Source organism: Ipomoea nil, unplaced genomic scaffold (assembly GCF_001879475.1).
Source record: "Ipomoea nil cultivar Tokyo-kokei standard unplaced genomic scaffold, Asagao_1.1 scaffold0688, whole genome shotgun sequence".
NCBI lineage: Eukaryota > Viridiplantae > Streptophyta > Magnoliopsida > Solanales > Convolvulaceae > Ipomoea > Ipomoea nil.
This window is the reverse complement of record NW_017617116.1, coordinates 2,706,009-2,730,924: the sequence shown is the minus strand read 5'-3', so window position 1 is coordinate 2,730,924 and position 24,916 is coordinate 2,706,009. Positions and strand designations below refer to the sequence as shown.

Here is a 24,916-nt window from a genome sequence, read left to right as displayed (position 1 = left end):
TAGGTACCATTTTTGTATTTCAAAAAAAAAGAAAAAGAAATGGGATCAGGGTCAGACCCATGAACTTTTCCAAAACATACATTTAAACTCTTGAAAAAAAATTGAAATAGACCATTAAACTTGAAAAAAAAATGCAATTCAACCAATTTTACCTCCTATTATATTATATTGTAGCTAATCAACATGTGATTACTCAATTGGATGCTACCTCTTTTTTTTTTTTTAAAATTTTTTTTTATAATATTGATTTGGATGTCAATAATAATAATAATAATAATAATAATAATAATAATAATAATAATAATAATAATAATAATAATTTTATTATTATTATTATTATTATTATTATTATTATTATTATTATTATTATTATTATTTTGAGTAATTTTACAGTGATTTCAATTTTTAAATATTGGCTTAATTGACATATTGTATTCGGATTAATTGATTCTTTAATTGAACAGTTAAATATGTGATTTAACAATTAATCAATTACAGCATAATAAACTAACTCTTTTTTTTGGGTGAATAAATCTATTGTTTTACTTTAGTTTGAGTGGATGTGAAATTGTCATAAACAAAGCACCAATGGGTTGTGGGACAGTAGATTACGCAAGAAGAACAGTGACATTATTAATATTTGCAACATTATATTGGAGTGATTAAAGATGACCAAAAAAGTGGGCGCCCCCTGGCGCTGACCACCTCGTTTGTAGGGCATATTCTTATGAATTAAGAAAATGGAGTTATTGTTTTTTTTATAGAGCTAAATGCCGATTTCACACACATCACTGAATCACTAATCCTTAATCATATCAGAGAGCATCTTTGTCATATTAAACCATTATAATTTGATGTCATAATCACGCAGCAAATTAAACCAATATTTTAGGATGGATGAATGTAACATTCCAGGAATCTTCTTGTGTTTAAGTGTGACTCTCAAATTATAAAAACATGCTTACACATGTAAGAGAGGGAGAGGACAACCACCAAATTGTAATTTTCTTTAAAAAAAAAAAAAGGTTTTCTCAACCTAGTTACATAATATTTAAGGGTTTTTTACTTTTGTGTTTTTGAATAGAAGCATCAGTTAACTAAAATTATTTTTAATAGCTAGCTCTACGAGTTATGTGATAAATATCAACACAATAAAAGGTTTGGAGGTATGTAGGAAGTGCAAAGATATGATAAAAGAAAACCAATATTTTATATCACGGAGTGATTTGAGAGATAATAATGTATTAAATAGAGTGAAAGTCTGATCTTATTTTCTAGTACATTTATGGGGTATTAATACACATTAATGATATCTATTATCTATACAAGTATTAAATGTAGGTTTGACAACTAATTAATATATATATATATATATATATATATATATATATATATATATATATATATATATTAACTAAAAATATTTACATTTTTCACGTGAGATGGTCTCACACAACATCTACTCATAGTCTTTTAATGAGATTAGTTAAGAGTTAGGACTTGAATGAATTTCTTGAATGCTTCAACTTAAATCACTTTTTGAGCGGTTGGATGACTCCCAGACTGAAAGTGGCGAAATAAACTTCTCGAGTTTGATTGTTGAATGACTTATTTTTATATTCAACCATGAGCGAATTGAAAGGAAATGAGAGTAGAAATTCTCAGTATTTTTTTTTTTTTAAATCCTTGTATAGAGAGAGAGAGAGAGAGAGAGAATTGAAAGGAAAGAAGGGGTAGAAGTTCCCACTATTTTTTTTAATCCTTGTAGAGAGAGAGAGAGAGAGAGTGTGTGTGTGTGTGTTAAATTTTAATATTTTTAGTTGTATAAAAAATTTGATTTGTGAGACTTATTGTATTTGTGATTTGTGACTTTAAAAATTTTCTTGGAAAAATGACATTTTTTCCCTTGAGTTATATATTTATAACATTTTTTCCTCTGAATTATTCAAGTGGCAGTTTTTTCGTTTGATATGTTAAATTGACGTATTTATCCTTAAAATAAATGTAAACATTTATTTATTCTTCTCCAACAAATTATGATAACGATTTGGTTCAAACCAAACAGACACTATAGCAACCAAACCAAAATATTCTGATTACAATTTATAATCGAAACTCGATTTTAGAGTTTATTAAAATCGCGAACCGGAACGGTCAGTTCATGTTCCGAACTGAAAAAATAAAATAGAATTATTGTTAAATTTAGACTATTTAAGAAATAAAAAATAAAATTTTAAAATATAAGTTCAAACTGGATACGGAACTGTGAACCGACGGTTCAAAATCAAAACCAAATCACAGTCATATATACTTATATGTGAGAATCAAAATAAATGTAAAAAAAAAAAAGAACATACACTATTTGTAAATATTATAATTCTAATTTTAAGCTAATGTTAGTAGTTGTTCCGATTCGAACCGCTGGTTCACGGTTCAAGATCCAGTTTTTTCGATTCATGATTTTTATAAACTGAAACCCAAATATTGGGTTCTGGATCTGAATCATAACCAGAACCATGGTTATCCAATACGTATAAGCAATAATTTGTTGGAGAGGAAAAATAAATAAAATGTTTACTTTAAGGGCAGAAATGTCAATTTAAAATATCATGGGGGGAAACCGCCACTTTTAAAATAATTGAGGGGGCTAATGTAATTACTTGAATAATTCAAGGGAAAAAGTGCTATAAGTATATATAACTCAAGGGAAAAAAGTGCTATAAGTATATATAACTCAAGAGGAAAAAGTGTAATTTTTTCAATTTTCTTTGTCATTTCTTCAATATCAATTGCGAATTTATAATATAGACTAATTTGTAATTCATATCAATTTACGTGCGTGTCGAATATGAGAGGAGAAGAAAGAAAGAAGCTCCACATTAGCTAGAAGGAATGAAACTCTTGCTGGAAGAAGAAAGAAATTCGAAGGTGACATGTCAACATTAAAATTAATGACGTCAACAAGAAAGAAGTTCCACATCAGCTAACAACCGGTGTCATGTCATCTTGCTACCTGGGAAATTTGTGAAAAATTCTAGATGGAAAAAAATAATTAGTTTGTGGATCGAAATAGATGTTATTAAAGATCACGATACAGCATGAAGAATCGATTATAGTTCATGGTGCGGAATGACACTAGTCATATTTATAAGATTTATTCTAGTTGAAAATTTTAGTACTTATATTTATAACTAGTTTTTTTCTAATGAAATTATTTCTCTTATTTAATTTATTGATAATGAATAATTTTTTTTTTTGAATAAAGGCATGGTAGACACATAATTCTAAATTAAAGAAATGCATATGTATTATTTTTTGTTGTGGCTACTAAATTATTATTTCTACATCTACATCTACAATCTACATCTATATCTACAATCTACATCTACAATTATAATAAGAGCCAATAATGTTAGGCCCTTAATTGGAATAAAAAAATGTCGGTACTACTTGTTTCTTAAAATGAATGGTTCATAGTATTTTGATTTTAGTATTTTTAATAATTTTTCTTATTTACCCTTTATTATATTATTTTCTTTCCTAAGATAACCTTAAATTCCGTTAGTATAAACTTTATTAACGGAATATTCCGTTAACTATTTATTATTCTTAACTTACTCATTAATTTCTATAAAGAAAAGGTCTTAGGTTCGAACCTCATTCTAATTAGAGTTAGCATAATTGTTAAACATGTACTACGAATATGTTAAAATGTATTAAAAATAAAATATAAAATTTAACATGAACTTTGGTCAAATAATTAGCCCGACTAAATACATAGCATTCAATGATTGTAAATCAGGAACTTTGATAATCATTTGATTTTCTTTCATTAAAAAAAATAATAAATTTAAGTTCAGTTTTTTTTTTTTCGTTTAATTAATCTTCTTTTGATTATTGAGAACAAAACTTAATATTTCAATTATGCTTTTATCAAAAACTTCTAAAGAAATTTGTAAGTTAATTTTTACTATATTATTATAACAATATCTATTGTAACCTTATATTTTGAATTATTTATTATCATCATCTATTGACAGCAATTGTCATTGACAAACTCTCAAAACAATTTGTCTTAGCAACGAATGTAAATTTAAAAAAAATCAATGATTTCATTATTGTGGATGAAAACTATGTACGCCACTTTATTCAATCGTTATGCCGTGGAACTGTGTCCACCTTGCAATATGGACACAGTTCTATGTTCATAATTACTGAACTATATGTTCATAATTATAAAGCTATATATTCATAACTTTTTAACTTCATATTCATAATTATTGAACTCTATATTCACAATTATAGAACTCTATGTTCATAATTATAAAGCTATATATTCATAATTTTTAACTTCATATTCACAATTATTGAATCTCTATATTCATAATTATAGAACTATATGTTCATAATTATGTTCACATCTTTATGTTCATAATTATAGAACTATATGTTCATAATTTTTGAACTATACATTCATAATTATGAACAATTTTGGAACCGTGTCCACCTTGCAAGGTGGACACGGTTCCACATCATAATTTTCCCACTTTATTGCTCTTATTACTTAAATTAAAAAATAAATAAATTAGTAGCTACAACAAAAAATAATATATATACATTTAATTAATTTAGAATTAGATGTCTCACAACACATGAAACATGTAAGGAAAACTACCACTACCAAATATCAACATGTGCTTGTAAGATAAAGAGTTCATAGCACAACTAAGATCTCAGTCATATACACAACAAGACAAATCTAAAACTTCATACACTATAATTTCATTGCATGATGAATCCCTATATGATACTACCAATAAACCAATTGCACATGACACACTACCAAAAAAAGAAAAAAAAAAAGACATGTACTGAAAATGAAAATAATAACAATGCTACCTAAAAGAGAATTAGAAATATTTAAACCAAAAATAGTATTTATTTAGACTATCGCTTTTAGACTTAGTATTTAGATTAACGTTATTACAAAGTTGCAAACATTTATTTTTGTGACAGTTATATATAATCAACCTCTCATATATTATCTTGCATTTATATACTTTAAATTACCGATTTAAATAAACAAATTCAACATTTATTTACCTATGCATGAACATCTTCTATATAATATTGCATTGATATACTTTGAAATACTTATTTAAAAGTAAGTATTGGGCATTATGCTATTCGCGCAAAGCGCGTAGAAAAACTAGTAATTTAATAAGAATAAAATAAAGTACTAATTATGCCAACTTTGATTGAGATGTGGTTCAAACCTAAGACCTTTCTTATTGGAATTAATGAGTAAGTTAACGGTGAACTAATAGAAATTAACGAAAAAGTTAACGGATAATCATATTCATTAAGGATAAATTAGGAAATCTGAAGGAAAAAATTAAAATCTGATCAATCTGAGCCATTCATTTGATTAAAAAATTTGACCGCCATTTTTTCTACCCATTATAGGCCTAACTCTCTTGGGCTCTTATTAGTATAGTAGATAGTAGATATATATTAATTTATGAGATTAATAATGGGTCATGTGTGCTAATAATATTTAAATTGATATGAATTATGTTTTGCGCTTCGATTATGAAAAGATATTTTAAAATAAAATATATTATCATTGAATATATCATTTAACCAATGTAATCTATATACAAATTTCTATTATTTACATCCTTTTAATCAAATTAATTTAGGAGAAACTTGAAGTGTATCCAACTAAAACAAAAATATATATGATCATTTTTACCGTGTTTATATTTTGTGTGATTTATAATGTATTTTGACTTATAAAGTATTTTTTATTTGAATCATTTTATCTAATTAATGATATTTTAGTTTGTATTTTATCATGAAGATTTCTTAACATGTTTTGAATTGTTTTAATTTTTAATCTCCGCTTAATAATATTTGTGTCTCCGCCCCTGAATCCAACCTCACTTGTAAGTTAATTAAGCCTAATAAAATAGGAAAAATAATTTCAACAAATAGTGGTTGCTTTGATATGACAATCAAGTTTAAAGTCATATTGTATTTTAAAATGAAAAATGTAATAATCGAAAGAAAAAAAAAAGGAATTAACCATTTTTAGTTTGCTGGAAGTATAAAATGCTAACAGGCACATACATGGTCGACCTAGCTAGCATGAAGGCATCATTGATTAACATGATCCATGTAGTTCCTTTGTGTTCCAATTTATTTGAGTTTATTCATAACTACATTGATTAACTTGATATGAATTTATTTGATCCATGTAGTTCCTTTGTGTTCCAAAAAATAGCCTATTTGATACTTTTTCCTTTCAGGTATAATAATGTTAATTGCACATATTTACATAGTTACATATTTCAATTACATACTTATTTGTTTGATAAACCAATTACACAAATTGTAAAAGTTTAATGACTTATTTGATATTTTTTAGTAAATGCGAATGATTACAACTAATATAATCCTAGCTAATTAAAATATACATAGTAACTATTAAATAATCGGGAATTGAAAAAAATTAATGAAAACAAAAAAAAAAAAAAAAAAAAAAAAAAAAAAAAACACATGCAGTAGCCAAGAGAAATCTTGATTGTTGGGATTTTTTTTCTTTATACTATTGAGACTTATCTTACGTTTTAATATAATGTTAAAAGCATAATATTAAATAAAATAAGAAAATATAGAAGGACCACTTAGAAATTAGTATTGAAGCATTTTAGTATACATTTGTACTCGGAATATTCTTGATAAAATCTTACAAGGGATTGAGGGAATGATCTAGGAGGACCACTTACAAATTTGTAGTTAAAAAATTGGAATAAAATAAAGACTGGTGTAGACAACTTGTACGTTCATGAAAGGTCTTTTATTCTAGCTATAATAATTATTAGATTTGTAATTTAAAATTATATTTTAATTTCTTCAATCCTCCATCCCGGCTAAGGAAATATGTAAGTTGCTTGCATGGAGGATTTAGTTGATTGCATGAGTGAAGTTTAATTTGAGAACAATGACGACTCGGGATAAGTCTCACCAATAACAGTATAAAAGCAACCTCTCAAAGTGAGTAAGTTCTTTGTGCGCAATAAACCAAGATCTAGCCTCAGTGTTCAGCTGAGTTACCATGATTTACATTCTCCAGATACTCTGTCGGGCCGGAGTGTGAGGACCCTTAGAGTTGGAGATTAAACCTTTTTGGGAACAACCAAAAATTTAAGTTGCCCTTATTATTTCAATACTCTATTTTACTTACGTCCCTTTTAAATTTCAAATTTTATTGTTTTTATTTCCAATTTAGAATATTGGGGGTGTTTGGCAAATAGCTATTAGCGAATTGAGTTTGCGGATTTGACTAGTTGTTAGCGGATTGAGTTAGCGGGTTTGACTAGCTGACAACATTAGCTGATTGTAAAAAGATAGATGTTTGGTAAATTAGTTGTTAACTAATAGCTGATTACATGCAAAATGACATTTAATGGCACAACTTATTTTCTCAAAAAGTCGATAAAAAAACTGCCTTGAGCAACTTTTTGGAATAATAAGTTGTTATAAAAACCCTGATTAAGAAAACATTCATATTGTCGGTTTAACCAAGTCAAATTGCTAATAGTGGTCAAACAAGTCAAAGTTGATATATATATATATATATATATATATATATATATATATATATATATATATATATATATATATATATATATATATATATATATATATATATATATATATATATATATATATATATATATATAACAAAATTTTGAAAAATATATAATATTTATATAATTTAAAAAAAATGGGATTTATAATTTTACAAAAAAATAATCTCAACAACAACCTGGTACGTAACTAAGGTTAAAATTTATTTATAAAATAAATAAATACCAAAAATAGAGTTTTCAATTTTGAGAATATAAACCCAACGCGAGAAATGAGAAGGAGAAAAAATTAGAGTCGTGTGTACTCACACTCTCTTTAAAACTAATTCGCTTCACACGAGGGTACTAGGAGTGTTGTAGCGTTAGTCTCCCAAGATAAAACGGATTATAGCTTAAAGTTTGAGCACTCTAACTTGAAGCTCAGCGAACAAGAACAACATGCGAGCACTTCGTACAATTTACGGAAGTGCTGACAGGTTTTCTTTCAAGAAAACTAGAGAAGGGACGACAGCAAAAGAAAAGGATTTTGAGCAGGTAAAACTAGCATCTAAAATCCCTCAACAACAAGGCTAGTTGTAGGAGAAGATGGAATAAATAACATTAACAATGACATTAAATCTTATTTAAACCCATATACGTAACTCGCATAACCTGCAAGTTTAATATGGAGTTTAATTCTCAAAATTAAATTGAAATTAATTCTCCAAAATAGTACTTCGAGCAGTATTCACGAACCTGAAGGTTATATGCGAAGGGTAAACCTTTACTACTCAGTCAAACATGAGTTGACCAAATAATAAAAACTCACTACTAAAATAGATTCAAGCTCTTCGGACCTCGTACACGAATAAAGCCTTTTCAGGCTCATTCTTGCACACGAGAGACAACATCTATGCTATACAATCTAACATCCTTTTAAAAGACTCTTATATATATAGTGGTGCAAACTTACTTTCCAAATCAACATGGGACAAATGCTTTTTACAAAGTCTTTCCACCTTAATTTCCAACTATCAAATTGGTATATTTTGAAAATCAATTTATCAATCACCTATTATCCGTTTTGAGCATACAATATATCGATTTCTTTATTTTACTACGAAGAGTGCGAATCCACTTTGACTCGATACAAATCAGAAGTGGACCCCACATATATTTGTACGAAAAAATAGTCACTTAAATACCATTTTATGCTAAAAATTTTAACATTTACTGGCACCCTTCTCCTAAATTCTCATGCTTTCTCTAATTTTTCATTTCTATATTAAAGAAGAAGAAATGAGTAAACGCATCAAATGCGGTTTCGAATAATCATGATAAAAAATTATCCTATCATATACAAGTTATTTAATGTTTTTTTCCCCACAATAAGTTACCAACAGTCCTATTAGGTGGAAATTTAAAAGAGTTTTGCCAAAAAAAAAAAAAAAAAAAAAGTAGATTAACGGAATAACGGTGTTAGTATCTAATAATAGTAAATTTTATACTTCTAATTAATACCAAAAAAAAAAAAAAAACAAAAAACAAAACAAAACAAAACAAAACAAAAAATAAAATAAAATACAACACTAATATATTTTCAGCCAAACACATTGTGTTCAGATGACACCTATTCTTGAGGTCAGGAATGTCACGGGATTAAACCCCACTGGTGGATGGGGTATTAACTCTTTGGGCTAACTGATAGAGCAAGTAAGTTGAACATATAATACCTTATAATAGATCAAAGTCAATAGTTCTAAAAAAAACTTATATATTTTCCCTTTTTGTAATTCTAAAACCTTTTTTTATTTTACCGTTTAATTAAATATATTTGATACTCTTCAAATAACCATTGAAAAATAAAATTCATTATGAAAAATACCCCTTAAATTTAGACATGTAATATCATACATATTAAGCACTTTCGCACTCTTCGGGCTTTTGTTTTGTTTATCTATTTTATTTTAGTTTTTGAAACCAAAACAGGAAATTCAGATGATTAAAAACCACTAATACATTCGTTCTAAAAAAGAAACCACTAATACATGGACAATTATTATATCATGTTATTTTAGTGTACTGAAGACTCATTTTGAGGTAGTATACTTTAAAAAAAAATAAACTTTTAATACATTAAAAATGAACATTATTGATCTATATTGAAAAGTTGATCATGGTTCACACCATAATTTGGTTACAAGAGGAAGTGAAGAATACCACTATTTAGGATTCGACTAAGGGTCCGTTTGAAAAGCAGGAAAATGACTTATGAAAAAAATATTTTTCGTAAAATGAGTTATTTTTCAGAAAACATTTTTCCTTTCCCGTGTTTGGTTGCATAGTAGAAAATTGTCTTTGTTTGTTTGGTTCATTTTACAGAAAATAAGTAGGAAAATGAGCACAACAAAATAACCAAGGAGATATCACAAAATTACCGCTCAAAAACTAGTTAGCCAGACTGGTGTCGCATCGGAAACCAGTCTGGTCGACTGGTTTCTGAAATAAGTCACGTTGACTAGTCTTTTTCTCAAAAACCAATGGCCCCTAAGGCAGAGAAGTAGCCGGCTGAAAAGAAGCCTGCAGCAAAGAAGGCTACCGCAATTGAGAAGGCTCCAGCGAAGAAGAAGCTGAAGGCCAGCAAGAAGCTCCCAAAGGACGGCGGAGTAGTGACTGGAGACAAGAAGAAGAAGAAGAGGACGAAGAAGTTGAGCATGGTGAAAATTAAGGACAAAGAAGACAAGAAGAAGAAGAAGAAGAAGAAGGAGGAGAGGACGAAGAAGTCGAGCAAGGCGGCTTGGTCTGTAAAGAGGGCAGAGCTTGGTGAAGAACTTGGAAAATGACTTCCTCGTGCAGTCATTTTCCTAAAAAAACATACTCATTTTCTATTAATTTTATATTTCCTCTCTTGCCAAACACTGGAAACCTGGAAAATGATTTTCAGAAATCATTTTTCAGGTTTCCAAACTCACCCTAAGAGACAACATTAGTAATAATATGTGGTATTATGTGAAGGGTGACAAAAATATGTTGCAAAATGTCTTGGAATATTATTCAGAAAACATGCAATAATGAAGGAAAACTTTCCATACTAAGAAGGTCAAAAAATGTTGGGTTTCCCCTAATCATGCAACATTTCACATCAACAAACCATGCAAATTTACATATATAGAAACCACTGGACAAGTTGGTACACGCCATTTCCTTTTCTATTTCTCATATCAAATTATCAATCTCTCAACAGGCTTTGACCTAGCTATAACCTAGATTATTCTACTGCTTACGTGTTGTGAAAAAATGGTGTTCATTCATAGGTTTCGTGCTATACAGAAAGAGACACATTAGTTAGAAAATAGTAGATATCATCATCTCAATTTCTTAAGTCAAAAGCAATTCTCAGTAACGGTTGAGAAAATAACTATTCAAATGTAGAGTTAGACATGGGTCGAGTTCGAGTAAAAACTGATCATAATTAGTCAGTTTAAAATTTTGTTAGGCGAAGAATGGAAGCAGCATATAGAGAAAGTGTTTCGGATTCATGTTGTTCGGGTCGGTCCTAAATTATGTTCGAGTTGCAATTTTGAAATTTTGCTAGACTGGGACTTATATTTGCGGCTAATGGTATTGAAGTGACTCGATTAGGGTTACGTTTTTGTGATTTATTCATCCATCTGATAAACAATTTGTAGCAATATATAGGTACAGTACAAGCAGTAAAATGGATAACTTTGATTTCATGCCCACTTGACACTCACTTAGTGGACATTAACAGACTGATTTTGGACCCTAAAATCAGTTTATGAACAAAAACAAATTGTGAAAATGGAATTGAAGAATTCAGAGATCAGAATGAACAGAGGTCCAGATAGAAGCAGAGAGAAGGCGCCTGGATTTCCACCCTAAAATCAGTTTATGATTTCCAATTTCTTCAATTCTGTACCCATCGTTAAACAGCCCCAGCAACAATTTCGCCTGACAACGATTCGCAAAGCTTATGGTTTTTGGCCGGAACCCTGCGTTTTCCGGCACCCACTCTCCCCACGACCACCCGTACTCCTCTCCCCGACACCGATAACTCCGGGTTATGGCCACCGATATCTTCGGCCCCAAGAACACGCGCTCAACTAACGTCCTGGCCTGATCTTGCATCGGAAAACCCGCTTCCAGGGAATCGTATAGAGCAGAGTAGTGGTGTAAAGTGTCCATGAACCGGTCCACGAACCCGCCGTCCCGCGGCGGCGCCGCCTCCTCCTCCACCAGCGTCACCAGCCGCGGGTTTAGCGTTGCCGAGCCGGAGAGGAACGAGGCGATGGAATCCGGCGACCGGTAGCTGAAATGGGGGAGGTGGAGCATACAGTTGACGATGATGGCTTCTCCCCTGACCAATTTCAGCGCCGACGGCTTGAACGTCTCGTCGGAGTCGAGCCGGCACTGGTGGAACGAAAACGGCTGCCCGATCGACGCCGCGAAGGCGGTGAGGCGGCGGCCGGTTTCCTGTACCGAGCAGAAGGAGCGGCGGCCGGAGCCGCCGCCGCGCGACAATGCGGTGATCCGGAGATGTGGGGCCGGGAGGCCGTCTTGTCGGGAAATTAGAGCTTGCATTAGAGAAGCCCATTGGATCCCTTCCATTATATCGTAATCGACGATATGGACTCTCCGGTCGTGCGTAACGGCCTCGAGAATCGCTTGATTCGCGGTGAAGTGGCCGAATTTCACGTAGGGGGACATGTCCTGTAAGAGCTGGAACGCCGCCAGGGCGTCGCCGTGAGGGTGGTCGTCTTTGCTCGCCGGGAAACTCTTGGCGTGAAGGCTTCCGGCGCCGTCGAGTAACGCCTGGAGGGCGTCGGTGAAGTAAGCCGCGAGCCGCTCCATGTTGGTGCCGTCGCGAGGGGAAGCCAATTCCTTGAGCCGAACCAATATCACGCGAGCCAACTCGCGGCTCTTGTTCAAGCCGGTGAGCGCCTCCGCCGCCGCCATGAGGAGGTGTACGAGCCTCAACCCTTTCGTATCCTCCACAATATTATACTCCTCCTCCTCCTCCTCCTCCTCCTCCACCTCCACAACCGTCGGGATGGCCGGAAAAGTCAAACCCACGGCGTTCGCCGCCTGCCCATCCATCATGGAATCAATAAGATCGCCAAACTCATCGTCGCCGGAGAAAAATTCCCAGTCCACCAGCGGCGAACTTCCGTTCCACGTGGCAGCATGGTCATCGTCGGAGGACGGGGTGGTGGTGGTTGTGGTGGTGCTATAGCCACTGTACCGACCAAAGTCAAAATCAGGGAGGATTTCGTCGTCCATCATCATGGCTTTCTGATCGAATAGGGCGGGTGAAGTGTTCTTAGTGATCTGAGTTTATTGAGAGAGACGTTATTTTATATACACAAAAAGAAAGGGGGAAAGAGGTGAAGCAGGAGAGGTGATTGGGATTAATTGTTAACTAAAAAATTAAAGAGCCAAATCATATGTTAAGATGGTTTGTGGCTCCAAATTATCTCCCTTAACCTCCATTTTATATGTGCAGTAGGTTGATGCTCATTACATCATGACTTTCCATACATATTACTAGTTTACTACACTATATTACCATTGGTCTAATGAATTCAAAATTTCGTTGAAAATTAAACATTAATTAAAAATTGAAAATTTAATTGATACAAGTTGAAATGGTAAAAATTAATACTTGAGTTTATCATTACGTGTATATGACATGGTACGGGCCAGGTGTTTTTCAACTTCACCATAAGTGAGTGAGTTTTAATTTACTCTTGATGAGATCCCTTTAAAATTCATGAGGATGTTTTCTTAAAATTAATTTATATATATATATATATATATATATATATATATATATATATATATATATATATATATATATATATATATGTATATATATATATATACACACACACACACACTTACGTTCAAGTAAGAACCACTCCTTAAATGAGAACTACGAACTTGTACGTAAATGCACACGAGGTACAAAGGGCATGTGAACTTGGTCCAAGGTTAGGAGATTCAACCCATGAGCCGTGAATGACTTGACAAAAAGGAGTGTTTAGAAAGGATGGAGTAATGGTTATATACTTATATACCATGGACCAAGGTTCACGTAGTAAGGTGGAGTCTCAATACTAGTTTAATTTTAATATATATAATATGTTAATTTTTAGTGAATTACGATTTATTTTGAAATAAATACACACACAAAATCAACAATACATTAAAAATGAACATGTATCAAAATATAATAAATTTACTGAAAATGAATCTGCAGTATACTAAAAATGACTATGTATTAGAGTCAAACTTGCGATTTGAACCCCGGGGTGCACGATATAATTGGCGGAGGAAGGACATCCAATTAGGAATCTACATGCTTAATTGGAGTTCAAGGTGACAACTGCGTTTTAAGAAACTTTGTTTGAATTGAACTAGGGTTGTAGCAACTTATAAATAGGAGTCTTGTCTCCATAACTTGTATGTAGTATATGATTTTTTCTATTGACTTCTAGGCAAATAGGCAATAATATTCTATTGTACTTTTATATTTTATTACTTTCAGGTCCTTAATTTCAAACTAAATTGTGATGACTTATTTTTCGAAGATTCTAGTTTCACCAAAATATATTGAATGTAATTATATTTGATTTAAACTTAGTAATTATTGCAGTTATGAATATAATTTAGTTTTCAAATATGATATGGCTCACCTAGCAGAAGCAGGCACACAGTACAACTGGGTCGTAATCAAGCTTAGTTTCTTAATATAAATGCTGTGAGAAAGTGGGAATTTACTATACTGTACTGTACCTATCCGTGATTACTTTTATTAGTAGTTTACTACTTAAAAAGTTTAATTAGTGCCCTTATTTAATTGTACAGGGCAGACTTACCAGTAATAGTGCTGCCCTACCAACCGGAAGTTTGGAAAGATTGAGGCATCATAGTGCGTGGTTCAAGTCTGACATTACATGTACCAACATCCATATATAAATGCCATATGTCCAAAAATTTTAAGGTTTACAGGTAAGAGAATACCTAGGATTAAAAATGCCAACCAGAGTTAGCTTCAAGTTCCAATTCATTGTATTGACCAATTAAAATACTTCATGAGAAGACAAAGTACGTTTTCCCTTTTCAATGACAGTAATTTCATACAATTAATTGATTTCATCTGATTATGGGCACGTTTTTGGCATTGATTCCTCTATTTTTTTTTTTTTTTTGTACTCCTTTTTGTTAATTTTATTTAAAGAAATATACTACCTTATCAAATGTTGGTCCATGTGTCATGTGTTTGGTAAATTCGAATCTCAAAATTATTAAGGATTTCTTATTGCTAAATTATGAAATGTGTTTTTTTGTTAGGCCATGAGGTTTCCTGAGCAAGCTCTAAATCCTAACTGTCCTTTAAACTCGTATCATACGATGATTACTCTCCAACTATTGGGTAGGCTGAACAAATCCTAACTGTCCTTTAAACTCGTATCATACGATGACTATTCTCCATTCGCACCGGGCCGAGCAAAGTACTAGTCAAATTGATTTTTTCGTACGAGAGGAGGTTTGAACTGTCGAACTCTCTTAATAAGGATGAGAGTGCACTGCCACTTACACCAACCAAGCTGGTTTGCGAAATGTGTTTTAATTGGCTTATTAACCCTCAAATTTTAGCAAAACAAAGCTTATGAATTTATTTTGAGTTGGTTTATATGTAACACAAAGAGAGGTGGGTGAAGTGTTCGTTAACACAATAGTAACTTTGGTGGATAAAACAATTGGTAAAATCTAAAAAGTAATTAATTAGGATAGCCAATAAATAGATTCTTAAGTAAATGTATCCTCAATGCAAAATGATAAAGTATCCTACTCAGTTTCATTGTTATACAGTAATTGTCCGTCCTTCAAAAGTAATATACGGATCTTACCATTCCAACAACTACAAGATTACAATAAATGGCAAAATCTGCTAAAAGTAAAGTTAAAAATGGGATGACAAAATACCAACATAGTTTAACCTACTAAGGTACATGACTAGATCCCCTTGCTTAGATATCATCAATTTGAAAGCTCAGCTACGAAAACTCGAAAAGGCCTTTCTCAATAAATACTCTGCAATACAAAAAAAAAAAATAATTTATTTATACTATATTGTTTACATCCAATTTCATACGGAGTACTATTTAATGAAACTCATCAAAGTGTAAATAACTTCTATGATAATTATAATGAGTTAATTTCACAAGAGGTTTATTGTCTTTGGTGTCAATTCCAAATTTAGTCCAAATTATCATTTTTGTCATTTAACATCCAGACTATTATTTTTTGAACACTTTTAGTCATTCTCATGACATTTCCTATCTTTAGTAAAGACATTTTTATCTTTTTATATCTTTCTTTTGTTATTTTTTCTATTTCAACCGGTTTAATTGGTTTAGAATTTTAGATAACTCTAATTTTAGTAACCATATTTTTCAACTGACTTTTTAGTAAAGTACTAATCGTAAACTAAGTGATTGTATTAATTATATGAAGCCATATAAATTTATTTAAAGTTTGTATATGTAATTTGGTTTATGTAGCATGCATTTCTCATAAAAAAAAATGTAGTCGCGTCAATTATAAGATTTTAGTTATTGCATAATAAATTTAAAATGATTAAATTTATTATCTTTTTTTACAATATTATTTTCACTTCATACTAACATGGCGAGCACAAGTTGGCCAAAAAATGAGTCATAAAAACTTTTTTTTGCATGAAACTAAGATCTGTGGCAGAAATAATATTATTATTTAGAAGTATACATTAAAAATTTTTCAAAAGACAAATGCATAGTTCAGTCGTCAGCTGCAGTTGCTCTCCATTTGCCGGCTTCATTGTCCGGCTCAACGTAGTAATTCTTCACAATTGTAACGTTAATTCCGCTCACAAAATATTTATTTGCATTATTAAATAGAATTAAGTTTGATCAATAAATTTAATTTTTCTTGTACGCGCATTACAAATTTTCAATTGGAAAATGCTAATTGTCTCTATATTTTTCACTCACAAACATGTCACTCCCTAATATGGCGAGTCATGATAGGTTTGTGTTTTTCTTTTCTCTTTTTAAATTGTAATTTATGCGCCTCACAAATATGTCAGTTATTAATGTCAATCCCTGAATTATTAGTGGTGTAAATGATGCCCTTTAATTTTCAAAACGTGACATATATTGTCTCTCCACTAAATTATAAGTTGTGTAAATATCGTTTCAAAAAAATAAGTTGTGTAAATATGGTTATGCGTTGTTTTCACTGTTTGAAAACCACATTTTTCCCCTCCATTTTTATTTATTCGTTTGTTCTTCTTCCGCCGACAACAATGTTTCTCCTTCTTCCTATTAGGCCAGGAGAGGGGCAATATATGTCACGGTTTGACATTGATACTTGACATATTCGTGATGGGTATAAATTATAATTTTCCTTTTTTTTTTAATTTTAAATAATATTAACCAATTAAAACTTGTCACATCAAAAAATGGCAAGTTTGTGAGTGGTAATATAGGGACATCTAGCATTGGTCTTTCCAATATTAGTCACAAAAATAGAGCATCATACTTTTGCTGGGTTTTTTTTTTTTTTTTTTTTTTTTGGTTTCAAATTATATTGATTACAAGTTCAAATTGCAGGCTGTAAGTAACCATCACCACAATAAATTTCATTAATGAATGCTTTTATATTCTATGGTCAATTTAAAAAAGACGGTTCAATTCTTTTAAATTAATAACGTTTACACCAACTAATAATTAAAAATGAATAACGGTTAGTAATGTATGAGAAATGATGATAAAGCATGATTAAACATTTTTTGGATAGTTTTTGCTTCGCTTCAATATCACCATCATAATATTATATTATATTATATTAAAGGCTTAGGCATGGTCTAAATAGTCTATGCCTATGATTACATAATTTTTGTTAAAAAAAATTGAATTCAGTCTTTTTCTTTTGAAAGTTGAATTCATCAGTCTTTATTATATTCATCACAATTCTGAAAATAACAATACAAGTATTCACAATCAATGTTGCACGGAAATAGAAAGCAAGAAATGAGTAAACGGAAAAAGGAGAAATACTAACGTCTATCTAAAAATATAAGAAGCGAAACTTGCACGCACAAGCTTAGCTCACAGTTGATTTAGTAAGCATAACTTAGAAGAAGAGATCATGGTTTGAAACTTGGCAGCTACGCATCAGTATTTGGCCATGTTTGCTGAGCTACTTAGGGATGATAACGGGGCGGGAGTATACTATATATAATTAATTACTTAAAATTATAATAATTATTCAGGGACGGGACGACACAGGGAGGAGTGTACCCATCCCCGTCCCCATCGGGGCGGGGATCGGAGATTTCCGTCGGGGAGGGGACAAATTGTCATCCCTAGAGCCACCCCTCCCCGCCTCGTCCACGATAGGGAATTACAAACATTCCCCGTCCCTGTTTCCCAAATTGTTTTTCGCATCCTCGTCAAGAACAGGGCAAATTGTCATCCCTAGAGCCACTGAGTTACCGTAAATTACATCTTCTCACATGTTGTGTCGGGCCAGGGTGTGAGAGCCCTTAGGGTGGAGATTCAACCTTTTGGGAGAAGAAGCGAAACTTTGTGGAAATGCGTAAATATATAAAAGAAAAATATGGGGGTATATTTGTAATTTTTTATATTAAATATGTAAAATTATTAATTATTTACTACTAGTTTCATGAAAAAAAAAAGGTATAACATTAATAAATAAAATTTTAAAAGTAATGCACTAAATTAATAACAAATAGTTAAACAAATGGCATCGAATCCCAATGGGGCATTGACTCTTTGAACTTCAATAAATTAAGAAAGTATGTATGGACTACTACATTGTAATAGAGTTAGTATTACTAAAAAACAATAACAAATAGTTAAATAACACAAAGTCTAATTGAACTAATAATAGAATATATAATATCCAAAATCTAAAGGGGTGTTTGGTAAATAATGGATAGCTGTTAGGTAATAAGGTTAATGAGTTTGACTAGTTGATAACATTAACTGATTGTAGAAAAGTGTTTGGTAAATTAGCTGTTAGCTGGTTACATGCAAAATGACTCTTCAAAAAGTTGAACGAAAAACTGCTCAAAACAGTTTTTTAAATTTTAACATTTTGGAGTAATAAGTTATTACAAAAAGCTAATTAATCAAAAGCTTATATTGATTGTTTAACCAAGTCGAAATGCTAATAATGGTCAAATAAAATAAAATTGACTGATAAATTAACTATGTTACCAATCTTTTTAAACTCTAAAGATCATGTTTTAATTAAATTTTTCATTAAAAAAATACAAACTTTAGTTCATGTTCATTCAAATATAAGTTGGCAAGCTCATAGATGTCAACATCTTCCATTATTGTAAATTCATATCCTCCAACTTCTCACATATTTTTTTATTTGTTATCATAATAGTCTTTAGTGCTTCTTGATAGAAGACAAAGAGAAGCAGTGTTGGGGAATCGTAGTTGCAATTTCACTATGTCTCAAGTCTCAACTCCCTAAAGTATTCTCATCCCTTTTCTTTCTTTCTCTCTTTCTTTCATTTTTTTTTAAATTAAAATGAAAAGTAATATTTATCATACACAATTAAAAAATCAATGAGTAAGAAAGGACTACCCCTAGGAAGAAAGTGAGAATCACCTTTTATATAACGACAATATTAATATAATTTTCAGTGAAGTTTAAATTTTTAATGAAAAATTCTGTTTTTTACTACATAAAATGAAGTCTTAAAAATTCTTTATATAATTATTAACCTTGAAATTAGTATCAATCATTATGATCTTTTTATATAGGGGTTCAACCAAACCACCACTAGTGGTGTTTAATTGTGCATCTCTATCTTTAGATTGTAATCTTTTTATATAGGGATTCAACCAAACCACCACTAGTGGTGTTTAATTGTGCATCTTGATTTTTAGATTGGAAACACTCAATCAATCATCAATCATCAATCATTATAATTTTAGCTTTGCTCCATGTACATTGAAGCAACTAATTTTTAAGAAACCAAAAAAAAAAAAAAAAAAAATTAAGAAAGTATGTATGGACAAATACTATATTATAATATAGAATCAGTAACTGTAAAAAAAAAAAAAAAAAAAAAACAAAACAAAACAAAAAAATTAACTTGTCATTGTTGAGCGTCGGCCGGATTGGCCGAGTTTAGCCCCTACTCGATTCAATACGTGGAGTCGTTATGCTGTGCATCCGTGTGCACCATGCATGGTGCACACGGATGCAAAAACGACGTCGTTCTGACGTCGATTTAAAAAAAAAAAAAATTCAGAAGTGTATAACTACACATTATTAGTCAGTGTTATTTATTTATATTATATGTTTATATTTTGTGGCTTAGAATAGGTTGACTTGAGCTTCTCTGTCTGTTAGGAGAACTCTCGTTAACTTAGGCTTTATATAATCTGTAATTTCATTCTGTTATAATTTAATTAATGAAATTAATATTCTAATTTGGTATCAGATAGGTAACGATCTCTTCGTTTATCTCTCCACCTTACCCCCTCAATTCGCATCGCAACCAACCTCTACCCGAAATCATGTCGCAGTCATCCGAGAGAACTGTTTCCGCAGGTGGCACATCTTCACCGGCGACTTCCAATCAACTCTCCGGCGCACATCATCACGTATCCATCAAGCTCAACAGCAGGAACTTTCTTTTTTGGAGGACTCAATTAATTCCCTTCCTAAGAGGACAAGACCTACTGGGCTACGTCGATGGCTCAACGCCATGTCCTCCGGCCACAATTGCCGCGATCGCGGCTGGTGACTCCGGCTCAGGTGCAACGCCGGCGTCCGGCGTCTCTCCCAATCCAGCGTACAAGGCTTGGATTCTTCAAGATCAGTCCATCCTCTCGATGTTGATCTCCTCCATGTCCGACGAGGTGCTGCACCTAGCGATCGGACGAGAGACTGCTGCGGCACTATGGACATCCATCAACACGGCATTGGGTTCTTCCACGCAGGAGCGCTGTCTAAGCCTTCTTGGACAATTTCAGTCACTAAGGCAGGGCGGTTTGTCCACTGCTGAATATCTGGGCCGTGCCGAGGTGATCGCGGAGGCGTTAGCTCAGGCAGGAAGACCTCTCTCCTCCTCCGAGCAAATGTTGTACGTGATGCGTGGTTTGCGGCAAGACTTGCGGATTATTGCAGCTTCTTTGACTGCCACCACCGCTGCTGTTTCTCTCCCGCAATTGGGAGACTTCCTCCAAGCCCAGGAATTCATCATCTCTGATGATTTCGGTGTTGGGGGTGACAACAATGCAGGGCCGACTGCCATGCATGTTGGGCGTGGCCGAGGATCGGCCGGCGGGCAGTCCGGCAATGGTCAGCAGTGGCGGGGCGGACGCGGCGGCAATGGGCGGAACAATCGGGGCAGAGGCAACCGGAACGGGCGCGGGACTCCCAAGTGCCAGATTTGCCGTGCTCAGGGACATACGGCAGTGTATTGTTATAAACGATACACGACACAACCACCGCCCGAAGCACATGTAGCCACCGCCGGCGAACCTCCCGTGACGCCGTCGGCAACCTCTTCGGATGGCTGGTTCCCGGACACAGGCGCCACCGCCCACGCCACCCCGGATGCGAGCATGTTGACGCGCTCAGATGAATACACCGGGCCCGATGTCCTACGAGTCGGGAACGGCGCAGGCTTGACTATCTCTCGCGTCGGACATGCATCGATTCCTTCCGAGTCCAAAATTCTTAGTTTGTCCAATGTGTTACATGTCCCCACTTTATCCGTTCCATTATTGTCAGTTAATAAATTTACAAAAGAAAACGGGGTTTACTTTGAATTTCACAGTAGGGATGGCAATTAAACCCGTCCCCGATGGGGAACACCGATCCCCGCCCCGACGGGGGCGGGTTCGGGGAATTTTTTCGGGTAACGAGGGCGGGGATGGGGAGAATTTCCCCATCCCCGCCGGGGACGGGGACGGGGATGGGGAGGGCATTCCTCGCCCCGACCCCGACCCCGATCCCCGTTCCCCGTCCCCGTCCCCGATTCCCCGTATAATATTATATATATATATATATATATATATATATAATATTAATCAAAAATAAAAACCCTCATTTCCCAAGTAATCACAGTATGCATTACTGTATTTAGTAATTAGTAAGTATTTGTATAACATATATATAGGCGGACAGTAACCACAGTATGTATGGATTAGTATTTAGCATTTGGTAAGTGACCAAAATAGGAAGCATTGAGAATTAGTTCTCTTATTTATTTCACTTCAGATTTAATTATTTACACAACATATATACAGGCAAGTTAATGATTAATTGTATTTTGTATTTAGTACCGTGAGAGTGTGAGAGAATGAGTTTATTAATTAACCTGATTTGTTTATGTGTTTTGTTTATGTGATTTGTTTAAAGATTGAATGCTTACCAATTTAAAATTTGATAATACCATAATATAATTTTTTTTCTATTGGCATAATTCAAAAAACGGGGCGGGGATTCCCCGTCCCCGAAAAATCCCCGCGGGGACGGGGATGGGGAATCATTCTCCATTCCCGCCGGGGAACGGGGCGGGGACGGGGAATGGGGATCTATTTCGGGGTCGGGGACGGGGACCCCATTCCCCGCCCCCGCCCCGCCCCGTTGCCATCCCTATTTCACAGTGATTTTTTTGTTGTGAAGGATTCCAAAACCAGGGTCACTCTGCTTAAAGGGCCAACCTCCGGGGGATTGTACAAGCTTCCGCTCTCTCACTCCCACATTGCCTTTGTCAGTTCCCGGGCCACTCCTGAAATATGGCACCGCAGACTAGGACATCCGCATGGTGTTGTCCAAGATAAAATTCTAAAGAGCTGTCCAGTTTCTACTAATAATAAAAATTCACTAAAGTCGTGCGAGTCGTGTCATTTCGGCAAATCATGTCGGTTCAAGTTAGATAATGTCACGCATACTAGTACGAATGTGTTAGATTTAATATTCACAGATGTATGGGGCCCAGCTCCTGTAGTCTCGAGTACTGGTTACCGTTATTTTCTTCTGTTTGTAGACGACCATTCCCGTTTCTGCGGGTTTTATCCATTACGGGTAAAATCAGACGTTTATAAAATATTTGAATTGTTTCGTGTGATGGTAGAGCGACAGTTTTCGCGCTCTATCAAAAGTATACAATCTGACCTGGGGGGTGAATATCAAAAGTTAAATACACGTTTCCAAACACTGGGTATTAATCATCGTAAATCATGTGCCTACACACATGAACAGAACGGCCGAGTTGAGCGCCGTAACCGACATATAGTTGAAACGGGCCTTGCTTTACTCGCCGAAGGGTCCGTACCAATGGAGTACTGGGACTTTGCGTTTGAAACCGCAACATGTCTAATTAATTATCTCCCGACCCCCGTATTAAACTATGAAAGTCCCTACTCTCTTCTACACAAAGTGTCTCCACCATACACGTTTCTTCGAGTTTTCGGGTACCTGTGCTATCCTTATCTGCGGCCTTACAATCGCCATAAGATAGAATATCGCTCAGCACCCTGTGTCTTCCTTGGATACCCCCCGTCCTTTAGGGGATATCGATGCATGGATCGTACAACAGGGAAAGTTTATATCTGTCGTCACGTCCGGTTTGACGAGACGGTGTTCCCTTTCTCCATTGGGACCCCCGCCACGTCTGCTACTCCGGAGCCTACACCGTGGGCCTCTGGGCCCATAGTCCCGAGGCTTGCCCAGATGGTCCCACGACCGGATGTTACACCGGAGCCCTCAGCATCTGAACCTATGCCATTAGCCTTTGAACCTGGGCCGTTAGCTATTACCAGGCCACCTCGGCGCAGGGCTAAACGGCAACGCACTGAACCTCAAGAACGAGGTCACACTATGCGTCTTCGGCATCAGACTAGGGGCACGAATGAGCCTTTTCAGGCCCTTAATGTAACGACTGATCCTACATGTTATTCTCAGGCTGTAGGACACCCTGAATGGCGTGACGCCATGGATCAGGAATTCAACGCCCTGCTTCACAACAGCACCTGGCGTTTGGTCCCACCAGCCCCACACATGAACATCATTAGCTGTAAGTGGGTGTTCCGCACCAAACGCAGGGCAGATGGCACAGTTGAGCGCTACAAGGCGCGCCTGGTGGCCAAAGGCTTCAACCAGGTAGCTGGCGAGGATTTTTTTGACACCTACAGCCCGGTGGTGAAGCCGACTACGGTTCGGCTGCTGTTTTCTCTTGCTATATCCTCCAGTTGGACGATGCGTCAGCTGGATGTCCATAACGCCTTTCTGAATGGGCATCTAGCTGAGACGGTGTACATGAAGCAGCCACCAGGATATGAAGATCCGACACACCCGGGTCATGTGTGTCACCTGCAGCGCTCATTATACGGGCTAAAACAGGCCCCGAGGGCCTGGTTTAAAAGATTACATGACTTCTTGATTCTTGCAGGGTTCAAATCATCAAAAACTGATGTCTCTTTATTCCACTACACTGCCGCTTCATCTCGGGTATATCTACTTGTCTATGTAGATGATATCATCATGATGGGCAATGATGAGACATTGATGCACACCTTACTACACCGACTTGCCTCGGCTTTCAAGATCCGGGATCTTGGTAAACCGGGATTCTTTTTAGGGATCGAGACCATATCAGTAGCTGGCGGGTTGATTTTGTCTCAGAGGCGATACATGACGGATCTACTTAATCGTGCCGGGATGCTTGACTGTAAGCCGCTTACCACTCCAGCAGCTGTCACGGTGTCAGTATCTTCAGATGCCGCTCCCTACGACAACCCCACTCAATACAGACGCATTGTGGGGGCACTCCAGTATTTAACGATTACGAGGCCAGACTTATCCTACTCGGTAAATCGTTTGTGTCAGTTTATGCATTCTCCGACAGACGACCACTGGGGTTTGGCTAAACGAGTGTTACGTTATATCAAGGGCACTCTAGACTACGGCTTACGCATTACTCCGTCCGCGTCCACGACTATCCAAGCGTTCTCCGACTCTGACTGGGCAGGTTGTCCGATTGACCGGAAGAGCACAAGTGGTTATGCTGTTTTTCTCGGGTCCAACTTAATTTCGTGGCTATCTAGAAAGCAGCGTACGGTAGCACGTTCCTCCACCGAGGCCGAGTACAAAGCCCTAGCTGATGTGTCCGCAGAAGTGACTTGGGTAGTTTCTTTACTGAAGGAGCTTGGGCT

General features: G+C 34.8%; 1 protein-coding gene across 1 annotated transcript; it reads right to left on the bottom strand.

Moving 5' to 3' along the window:
- Positions 1-11,346: 11,346 nt before the first annotated feature.
- On the bottom strand, positions 11,347-13,181 carry LOC109175348 (nodulation-signaling pathway 2 protein-like). Its single transcript, XM_019324607.1, has one exon. The coding sequence runs from the start codon at positions 12,939-12,941 to the stop codon at positions 11,472-11,474; it is 1,470 nt and encodes a 489-aa protein (XP_019180152.1). The 5' UTR covers positions 12,942-13,181; the 3' UTR covers positions 11,347-11,471.
- Between the last annotated feature and the right edge of the window lie 11,735 nt (positions 13,182-24,916).